The sequence below is a fragment of the Leptonychotes weddellii genome, chromosome 10 (assembly GCF_054177405.1).
Source record: "Leptonychotes weddellii isolate Sample4059 chromosome 10, ASM5417740v2, whole genome shotgun sequence".
Classification (NCBI taxonomy): Eukaryota; Metazoa; Chordata; class Mammalia; order Carnivora; family Phocidae; genus Leptonychotes; species Leptonychotes weddellii.
In genome coordinates, this window is record NC_138378.1 from 581,605 (window position 1) to 591,719 (window position 10,115).

General features: G+C 64.9%; 2 protein-coding genes across 4 annotated transcripts; one reads left to right on the forward strand and one right to left on the reverse strand.

Annotated features, from left to right (window-relative positions):
- Positions 1 to 7: 7 nt before the first annotated feature.
- Positions 8 to 6,790, forward strand: PTK6 (protein tyrosine kinase 6). The gene is given in 10 exon segments (XM_081832411.1): positions 8 to 226; positions 691 to 694; positions 1,708 to 1,848; positions 2,141 to 2,187; positions 2,190 to 2,306; positions 2,900 to 3,053; positions 3,606 to 3,767; positions 4,751 to 4,932; positions 6,188 to 6,341; positions 6,603 to 6,790. Coding segments are annotated over 10 exon segments (1,368 nt in total).
- PPDPF (pancreatic progenitor cell differentiation and proliferation factor) lies at positions 3,959 to 9,965 on the reverse strand. Of its 3 annotated transcripts, none has more exons than XM_081832412.1 (5): positions 9,781 to 9,965; positions 9,303 to 9,383; positions 9,073 to 9,150; positions 8,880 to 8,976; positions 3,959 to 5,791 (listed from the first exon to the last, which is right to left on the reverse strand). In XM_081832412.1, exons 2-5 carry the CDS (start codon positions 9,355 to 9,357, stop codon positions 5,524 to 5,526), a joined length of 498 nt encoding a protein of 165 aa, XP_081688538.1. In that variant the 5' UTR covers positions 9,358 to 9,383; positions 9,781 to 9,965; the 3' UTR covers positions 3,959 to 5,523. The 3 variants fall into 3 exon arrangements, with proteins under 3 accessions (XP_081688538.1, XP_081688539.1, XP_081688540.1); XM_081832413.1 differs by having other exon boundaries at positions 9,303 to 9,453; XM_081832414.1 differs by lacking the exon at positions 3,959 to 5,791 and adding an exon at positions 8,434 to 8,801 and having other exon boundaries at positions 9,781 to 9,943.
- Between the last annotated feature and the right edge of the window lie 150 nt (positions 9,966 to 10,115).

Genomic DNA, 10,115 nt, shown 5'->3' on the forward strand with positions numbered 1-10,115 from the left:
GAGCTTCATGGTATCCCAGGGCCAGGCTCACCCGGGCCCCCAGTACGTGGGCCTCTGGGACCGCGAGGCCCGGACGGATGAGGAGCTGAGCTTCTGGGCGGGGGATCTGTTCCACGTGGCCAGGAAGGAGGAGGAGTGGTGGTGGGCCACATTGCTGGATGCGGCGGGCAGGGCCCTGGTCGAGGGCTACATGCCCCACAACTACCTGGCCGAGAAGGAGATGGTAGTATCCCTATGGCCCTCATGGGTCACCCCAAGGTGCCCCCACTCCCTGCGCCCTGAGGCCCCTCAAGGGCTCAGGGCAGGGCAGTCCTCGGGACGGAGCTCTGTGGCTGGGCTCTGGGAAGGGGCGGGATGCTGGCCAGCTTCCTGGAGGCCAATGAGGATAGGGGACACGTGACTCTGCCTCCCGGTGCCCCCTCGTTGGGGCTGAACCCCACCACCCTGGTCCCGGGAAAGCTGACTAGGCTTTCGCGATGGGACATCTGTGGGTACGTGGCTCCTCCCCTGGACTCCCCCAAGGTCACTTTGTGGTGCCAGGACCCAGAGAGGACAGAAGGGTCCACAGTGGGCTTCTGGGTGGCCAGCTGCGTAGGAATCTGAGGCTGGGACTGGGCCTTTTGGGGAGCAAAGCTTCACTCACCTTCCAAACAGCCAAAACCAGATGCGTGACCTAGTTAAATGGAGCAGGAAAGTCATTGCGACATGCCCGTCTGGGCGTGGGCTGCAGGCTGCCCCGTCACTGGTAAGGAGGATCCTGGAGGTGGTGGTTGGTCCCAAGGGGCAGCCCAGGAAGCTTGGACCACAAGGGGCAGCCTGGCATGGGCGTGTGCAGGCCACCTGAGCTCACTCCTCTGAGCTCTGGGCCGGGAGGGTCCAGCAGGAGAGACTCCGCTGCCCGCCTGTGGTCCGGCGATCCTGAACGCGGGAGGAGTAGCATGGTGAATGTGTGCAGGGAGACACGCAGTGCATTCATAGACAGCACGGTCCAAGGACAGGGAAGTGCAGAGCTGGGCACGGCGGGTGCAAAGGCCCTGAGGTCCCGAGAACCTAGTGCATTTGGAAAGCAGGACGGAGGCAGGGTGCTTGGAGTGGTGAGCAAATGAGATTCAAGATGTGCTAAATCGGTCAGGGTGGGGCGTGACCCTCACGGGGCTCCGTGTGGTGGGGGGGCTTCTGTTCCAGTGACGCCTGAAGGAATAGGGACCAAGGGCAGGGCAGCTGGCAGCGGAAGTCACCGGGGGATCTGCAGCCCCACCCTGCAGTCCGGGCTTGGCCATGCCCTGGCACTGGTGTGCGTGAGCACGTGTGTGTGGGTCTGTGTGTGAGCACGCGCATGCAGAGCCTGCCGAACCGCAGGTCCCCTGGTCCTAGAGCAGAGCATCTGTGGCCAGGTCACAGAACAATGTGGTCCCACTCTGGATAAGTGGTGTCTCTGGGACAGGAGTGGCTCCGACTCTACGGACAGGGGACACCCTGGGCAGGGTGGTGGCAGGGGCCTGCACCCCTCTGGGTCACTAAGGCCTTTCCTGGTGTCCAGATTGGCCGTTTGGGACATTTGGGGTCTCTGATGGGCAACGAAGTGGCCTCTGGCCAGGGACAGTATCGGAGAGCAGCTGGGGTCAGGTGAGGGGGCTGGGATTCAGGGCGGGCAGGTGGGAGGACATGGGGTCAGAGGGCATGGGTTGAAGGTTGGCGCAGGCTCAGGACCGCCCCCGCCCCTCTGGTGGTTCTTTGGGCGCATCTCGTGCTGGGAAACCCTGCATCGGCTGCAGGCCGAGGGCATCAAGCCAGGGGCCTTCCTGGTCAGGGTCAGTGAGAAGCCGGGCGCTGACTATGTTCTCTCAGGTACGGCCTCCCACACCTTCTCCCCAGTCTGTGGCCCCACCCGCACTTGGCCTCGGGGCTCCTTGCCCCTGGCCCGTCCCCCCGGCCCGTCCCCCTCCGTCCGTCTGCCGCAACCCGGCCCAGCCTTCCCTCCAGTGGGTGGCTTGTCCCTGGGGCCCGCCGGGTCTGGGTTTTCTTACTTCGCTAGGAGATAGCCGCGGGGCGGGATGCCCGGCCCGCGAGCGCCCCTCTGCGGGCAGGGGCCGGGACTGCGTGCCTGCGTCCACTGGGCTCTGCCCCCACCCCCTTGCAGTGCGGGACAGGCTGGCCGTGAGGCATTACAGGATCTGGTGGCGCAATGGCCTGGCCGGCTGCACCTCAGCGAGGCTGCGTCCTTCCCTGGCCTGGCCGAGCTCCTGGAGCACCACAAAGCCCAGAGCCTGTCCCACGGCCTGCGGCTGACCGTGCCCTGCTGGAAGGTAGGGCCGCCTGCGCCCTGCTGCCCCTGCTCGTCCTCTGCCCACCTGTGGCCCCCTCTCCTCCACAGGGTGGGTGTGGGTCCTGATGTGCTCACTGGCTGGCGGGGCCTCGGGGACACCTGGCCCCAGGGACTCTCGCTGTCCTGGACGCTGTGGTCCTACAGAGCTGGGCGTGGGAGCAGGCGGGTGGGGTGGGATGTGCCTGCCTTTGCCAGGTCGCTCTCGCCCCTGGGCCAGGGAGAGGTCAGCTATGCTCTTACCATGTCCTGCGTCCCTCTGGCCCAAAGTTTTGTCCGAGTGGCACTCAGCCAACATCACAGCATCCCCAGCGTCACCGAGCCTCACGTAGCCAAAACCCTGCAGCGGGCTGTGAGGGTGTTTGCAGGATACTGCAGAGGGCAGCCATGGTGGGGGCAGCTCCTGGGAAAGCCTGGCCACATGCTGGACCCTGGGACCTCACCAAAAAAACACTGCCCTACATTTGAGGATAGAGTAGGGGCTCCCCGTCCTGGGGTCGGAGTGGGCAGTTCCTGAAGGGTGGGCTAGGGGATGGGGACAGCACCCCCACCCTGTGCCCCTGCCTGTCTCTCCAGCACAAGCCCAAGCCCCTGCCCCACTGTGAAGACTGGGAGACACCGCAGGAGGAGTTCACGCTCTGCAGGAAGCTGGGGTCTGGGTACTGTGGGGAGGTCTTCGAAGGCCTCTGGAAAGACCGCATCCGAGTGGCTATTAAGGGGATTGCTCGAGGTGAGTGGGGCCCGGGCCAGGGACCCAACAGGGACTCCTGGCCTCGCTCGTGGGGTGGCGGTCCCGTGTGCTACACGCTGGCTCCGTGTGCACCGCGCGCGGCGTCTACAACAGCATTCAGAGGGCATTTTCCTTTCGATGTCTATGTTTTCAGCTAAATGCATTTATTTAAAAAGGGAATTTTAAATCCTTAATGTAAATGGAAATCCATTAAAATAAATAGATCACTAGAAATTTTTAAAGATTTATCTAAAATTTCCTATAAACCCACTAGGGGTTTGGACGCCCCACTCCAGGAATCGGGGGCTCATGGGAACACACTTGGGAGATGTTCTGCTTCGCTTCGGGCTTGGGCAGGCGGTGGCAATCGTGATGCTTGGTGTGGGGCAAGAGCAGGTGGTGGGCACAGCGTCCCCTTCCTGTGGCCCGTGGCCCTGGTATGCCGTGGCATCCCGGGGGGGGTGCCCGCACATCCTGAGCAGCTGCTGCGTGCAGGTGGGTGGGGGAAGCCGGGGCTGGGGCCGCACCCACCGAGGCTGCCTGCCCCCGCAGATGACCTCCTGCACCAGCACACGTTCCAGTCGGAGATCCAGCCCATGAAGAAGCTGCAACACAAGCGTGTCCTGGGGCTGCACGCCGTGGCATCCATGGGGCATCCCGCATACGTTGTCACGGAGCTCATGCCCCAGGGGAGCCTGCTGGAGCTGCTGTGGGGTGAGCCGGCCGGGGGGCCGCACTCGGGGTTCCTTGCCCGGGGATCCAAGTGACCCGTGCTTGCGGGAGGGCGTGGGAAACTTGCACGAAGAAAGAGAAAACCCACGTCGCCCCTGTACCAGGCACAGGCCACCAGGGAGCTTTGACGCCTTTGTCGGCCGGGCCCTGCTTGAGAAAGGATTTAAAACATCTTGTGGTAAATGTCCCATCTATTCATTGTAGGACTGGAGAAAACACAGAGAAGTACAAATAAGACGAGAAGGGCTGTAATTCCTACGTGCACAGTTAACCGAGGCCATTTTATTCCAATGCCAGGTGAGGCCCACCCACCCCCAGCTTCCGGAACATGCAGGCCTGGCTCTGCTTCTCTCTCTGGAAGGCGCTGGCCCTTCTTGCGGCGTCTGGATGTGCTTGAACACTTCCACCTGCGTGCACACCCCCTCCTACACACACACTAAACACACACGATGGGTCTCGCGGACTCACAGACCCCATCACCCGTCCCAGGGCCTGTTATTTCACGTAACACCCAAGCCAAGCACGATCGGGGCTAGCTGGCCGAGGTGCCGTGGCGCGGACGCAGCCTCATGTCACAGGGGCTCAAGTGGCGCCGAGCGGGTGCTGCAGGAACACGACATCCAGGGTACGTGCGCCGGGCAGGTTTTTACATGGCGACGTCGAACACCGAACACAGCCTCTTTCACGGCAAGTCTGATCACTGCGGCCAGGTCCCCTCATCAGAGGTTCTTCCGGACAGCGCACCAGCGCGGACCACGTCCACAAGCTGTGCCCGTTCAGCCAGTTACCTGGTGCTGAACCTGAGGTTTTCGACTGTGTAGATGTTCCTCTCGCTTTAGTGCAGATTCCCGGAAAGGAGACTGGGGGCAAAGGTGCGTATGAGCTGCGCTTCGGCTCTAACCCGTGACCGCCTCCCAGAAGGGCCGTGGCGGGCTCCTCTGACCCGCGGCTCCCCGGCCCCGCAGACTCCGACGAGACATCCCTGCCCATCTCGGAGCTGGTAGACTTCGCGTCACAGGTGGCTGAGGGCATGTGCTACCTGCAGTCACAGAATTACATCCACCGGGACCTGGCTGCCAGGAACATCCTCGTGGGGGCCAACAACATCTACAAAGTGGGGGACTTTGGGCTAGCCAGGCTCATCAAGGTAGGGCCCGGGGCATGAGGGGGGTGCAGGGCATCCTCTGCACCTGGGGCGGGGGGTCCCGGGGGGCTTGCGCGCCCTCGGCCTTGCCCTTCCCCTTGTCCTCACCCTCGGGGAGACCGGTTGAGCAGGGACAGGAAGCTGGAGGGCAAGATGCAGGGCTGTGGAGCCGTACCCCGATGGGGGGCAGAGGCTTCCCAGAGGGCTCTGAGGCTGGAAGGGGGGGTGGTCAGCACTTGCAGGGGCTGCGGGAGGAAAGGGAGGCTGCATGGGGGCCGGGGCGGGGGGAGGAGAGCGCCCTGTGCTCACTCATTCATGGCAGCTTGCCTTGGGTATGCAGTGAGGGCAGAGGCCGGGGGCGTTTCCTGAGCTCAGGGCAAACATCCCCCCAGCCGCCCCCCACACAGGAGACAGAGTGGACGGAATGGTGTCCTGAGCCCCCTGCCCCCATTGGCCCCTACAAGCCCCCCAGCCTTCTTCCTTGCAGTTAGACCCGAGTCCCCATGCGCCCACTTCAGGATCTCTATACAAGGACCCCAAATAAAAACAGCCGCAATCACGCTTTCGACACTTAACGGGGATGCCTTACAGTCATCACGTGCCCCCCAGAGCTGTTTCCAAGTTCTTGAAAGCCATGATGTCACTGGTCTGCTCCTGGAGCGGACCCGGGCCACAACGACTTGACTGCTTCTTCCGGCTGTTCTCACCCTCTGGGGCCCGCGCCCTCCGCTCGGGTGCATGGGGCACTGGGCGCTGCAACCAGGGCCCTTCGCCCCCGGGCGGCTGTCCTGATGCTGCAGTTCCTTCCTCATCATAAGCTGGATATTTCTCGAGAGGCGTTTCCCTCATCCACTCGGGCCAGCTGTGGGGCAGGCCAGGCGGGAAGGCAGGCCAAGCGTGACTCTTCCAGCCCTTCCAAGCATGTCCAGGGGGAGCTGGGCAGCTCTGCGAGCCTGTGGCGTGAGCAGACCTGCAGGCTGCTCTGCAGCAGCCACACCGTGCGCGTGCTCACGCCGGCCCACCTGCGTGACTCTGACACCACCAGGGCGGGGGCCTCGCTTACCCTGGCCCTGACCTGCCAGCTCGGCCCACCTGCCCCCGCCCCGCCCCGAATCGGAGGGAAAGCTGCACCTCCCTCTAGCGGCGGTCATCAGTGCCCGCTGCACTGGCCCACGAGAACCCCAGGCCCTGTCCGCGTGGCTGGGGTGGGAGGGGTGAGGGCAGCCGCCGAGGCCCACCCGCACGTGTCCGCTTGCAGGAGGACGTCTACCTTTCCCACGACCACAACATCCCCTACAAGCGGACCACCCCCGAGGCCCTCTCCCGAGGGCTTTACTCCATCAAATCTGATGTCTGGTCCTTCGGGATTCTTCTCCATGAGATTTTCAGCAGGGGTCAGGTGCCCTATCCAGGTACCGGGCCCCCGACAGCGTCCCCAGTGGCGGGCGGGGCAGGAGGGTGCCGTCACCTGGACTTGGGACTTGCCCCAGCCGGCCTCCCAGGGGCAGCCCTCCAGGGGCGTCAGGAGCGTGTGCAGGGGTGAGGCAGGCAGGAGCTCGGCCCAGGGCTTCCTGGGAGGGCGGCAGATGGCAGTGTGGCTTCCCAGGGGCAAGGGGAGGCTAGCTGGGCACCAGCTTCCAGCCCCTGCAGCTCTTCTGGCCGCCCCACCACAGGCATGTCCAACCACGAGGCCTTCCTGAGGGTGAACTCAGGCTACCGCATGCCCTGCCCCCCGGAGTGCCCGCCCGCCGCACACAGGCTGATGCTCTCGTGCTGGCACAGGGACCCCAAGCACAGGCCCTGCTTCAAAGCCCTGCGGGAGAAGCTCTCCAGTGTCAGCAGGTACAAGAACCCGCTCTGAGTGTGACACCCTCTCGCTGCGGCCACGGAGGCCACCAGGCCAGGTCCTGTGAAGATGGGCCTGGGTGCCGTCCTGGGCGTCCCATCAGGACGGGCAGACTGAAAGTGCAGACAGCTCCCAGAACCAGGCTGGGGACACCTGGGGGATAGCGCTTGCTCGTCCAGCCATGGGCCGGCCCTGTCCTGGGGCAGGGGAAGCGTGCCCTCTGCAGCCTGGGGGCGGGGCCTACCCGTCCTCCCGTCTGCCCCTTCTAAGACACCAGCTCCTGCAAAGTGCCAGGGCCCACCACAGCCAACTCCAACTCTGGAACCCTCCAGGAGCCTGGCCACCCCCCTTCTAAAGGGAGATCCCTGCTGCTGGTCCTGACCCAAAGCCCCCAACTCAGTCAGGACCAGGGCTCAGCTTCCCCAGGTGGGGCACGGGAGGGACCCGGGCTTTGGGCTGGGCTCACCCTATGCCACCTGGCCCGTGCCCGTCTCCTGACTTGGGGGGAACATGGACTTCCTAGGACTCCATGAAGATGGGCTGTTTGCTGGTGGGGCCCTGCTCTCTCCTACCGGGGGCTAGGGACTATCCCTGTCTTCCTGCCACGGCCATCAGCAGCTGCCCACAGGAGCCCTGGGGGACTCATCTGGACACTGGGTAGGCTGGGTAGTGCTCAGGCTATCCTCTGGGGCACCTCCCCCCACTCTGGGTCCCTCTGGAGGTGGGAAGAGCCTTCTGCCTGGACACAACCGGGGCGCACAGGACGGTGGCTGCAACCCTCGGGGGCCTCAGGCTCGTGAAGCCTTGGATTGGACGTGTGCAGCTATTTACAGCCCACCACGGAGGGAAGGGCAGGAGCCGAGACCGGGCCCTCCTAACCTCACACTAAGCCCCCGTCCACCCCTCACTAAGCTGCCCTCCTGACCAGCGGACCTGGGTCAACCCCTGCTGAGCAGTAAGAGTGTGTGGGCACTACCAGCCCCCCGTTACACCTGCCCCAGGAGCCCGGTAAAGGGTTGGATACGTCCAAAGCCGGGTTACCTGGGGTGAGAAGGCCCCTCTGGAACGCCCCCATACCCCTTACCACTCAGCGTTAATTTTGGGTCCCTGTGCCCAGAATGTGTCCTACAATGGGCTACAAGAGGCAGCGTGATTCTAGGAAGGCACCTGAAGACAGCGTGGCCCAGGGAACTGCTCCACACCAGCTGGGACAGCCTTGGTCCTCCTCCCTCCCTGCCCTCCCTGGTGTGGTCAAAACGGGCGGCCGGGGTGGGGGGCGACTCCTGAACCCACAGGCAGAGGCCCAGCTTTCCCCAGCGGCCAGGGGCCAAGTCTGAGGACTCAAACCTCAGTGGCTGCCCAGGAGACTTCTTGTCCAACTCCAGAACTGCTTGCTCTCCCAGGCTCCCCAAAACGGCAAGGCACCTCACCCCTTCTCAGGTGCCAAGGCCCCATACTCCCTGAAGTTGCCGCCCGCGTGAACCTGGGCCAAACCTGAGAGGTGGCTCCCCAGTGAGGGGCCCCAGGAAGGCCCAGGGGGCAAGGTCAACTCCCCGCCCCCGCCAAGAAATGAGGTTGAGAAAGATTTGGTGACTTTGACCACAGGCCCGGGGGCATGCAGGCCCGGGGGGCACACAGCTCACGTACACCATCGGGGCTACTGGCTGCTTGGAGTTTATTTTCCACTTGGTGCAAGGCACATGGTTCCAGGGTGTGAGGAAGGCTTGCATGTGGCTTGGAGAGTAAAGAGTAGGATCCTCTCAACTTCCTTTTGGGTGTTTTGCTATTTTGATATAAAAGTAACCCAACTGCTTCTGCTTGCGGCAGCCTGCCTAGTCTATGGGAAAGGGAGGGAAGGGGAGGGAGGGGCTCTGATGAGCCTAGCGCCTCCTGAAGCCTTGCGGTGGCCACTCAGGATGGCGGCTCTGTGTTGGTTTTGCCAGGCTGGCCACCAGGCTGCTTCCTCATGGCTTCCAGAGCCAAGTCGCAGGTGATCGTGCCCGGGGAGGCCTGGGGAGATTCCGAGCTGGGGGAGAGCTTGTGGTCAGAGGTGGCTTCCACCTGCCCCCATTTCCCATGCTGGCCCCCAGGAATGTGTCCTCACCGTTCTGGGGACTCCAACACTGTAGCCATGAACGGGAGAGTGGACTTCCCGAAGAAGAAGCTTGCCCACCAGTGACCCGGGTCGGCCTTGGGGAGACCTGAGAGGAACAAAGTGGGGTCGTGGTGCTGCTGCCCGCTCCTGGGGGGATGCCCCGATGGTGCCCCGCACCAAAGGGGAGTGGACCTGCACTCACCCGGGTGGTGAGGGATGGCTTCCCCACCATACTCCGCACTTCCGCAGGAGCTGTTACTGGAAGTGGAGCCCAGGCGGCCTGGAGAAGAGAGGCCTGGTCAGCTCCGCAGGGCACCGAGCGTCCTGCCCTGTCCACCGGGCCAAGCGCCGGCTAGGCAGAGCCACGGGTCCTTGGCAGCCCTCCCCCCTCCCAGAGAAGACCCGCAGGGCAGGGGCGAGGGGCTTACTCACGCCGGTAATAGTCGTGGGTGGCCACGAGCGAGCCGCTGGAGGGGATGGCTGCCATGCCGTCGCTTGCGGGCTGGTGGAGACCTGCGCACGCAGGGGTCGGGGTGCCCCTCCGGTCACCAAGGCCGCTCGGGAAGGGCGTTCCCCACTCGGGCTGTCCCGCCCCCATCCAGACGCCGGGGTCAGGGCCGCCGGCTTGATTTACCCGAGTGGGGGCGGAGTCCCGGCCGGCCGGGGCGGTCTCGCAGGTCGCGGGCGGCGCCAACCGGCCCGAACCGGCGGCGCGGGCGCAACAAAGGCGCTTTGTGCGCCGGGCCGCGGACCTGGGGCTCCGGGAACCCGCCGGTCCGGCCCGCCCGGCCCGCGCCCACCCCGCGCCCCCGGCCGTCCGGCCTTCCGTCCGCCAGTCGGTCGGTCCCCCCAGCCGCGGCGAGCCCCTTCGGGCCCCTCGACTCGACTCCCGCGCCGCCCGGGTCCTCACCTCGGCGACGACCCCTCGCGGGCCTCGGCGCGCGATCACAGGTGGCGGGGACGGGGACGCTAGACCACGGAGCCCATTTGCAGAAGAGACCGCCGAAGGCCGCTCCGCGACCGAAGCGCACGCGGGGTGCGCACGCGCGGACGCGCCCGCTTGGATTCCGCCTCCCCCCTCCTTTCCCCCCCCCCCCGTCCCCTCCCGGCCAGGCCCCGCCCCAGCCCGGCCCTGACCAGCTTGTGCAAGACCGTTCCCCCCCACCCCCCGCCTCTCGCCTCCGCGAGGCCCCGCCCCCAACTGGTTCTCGCAGGCCGGCCCTGGTGGAAGGCCAGCCCCACGGT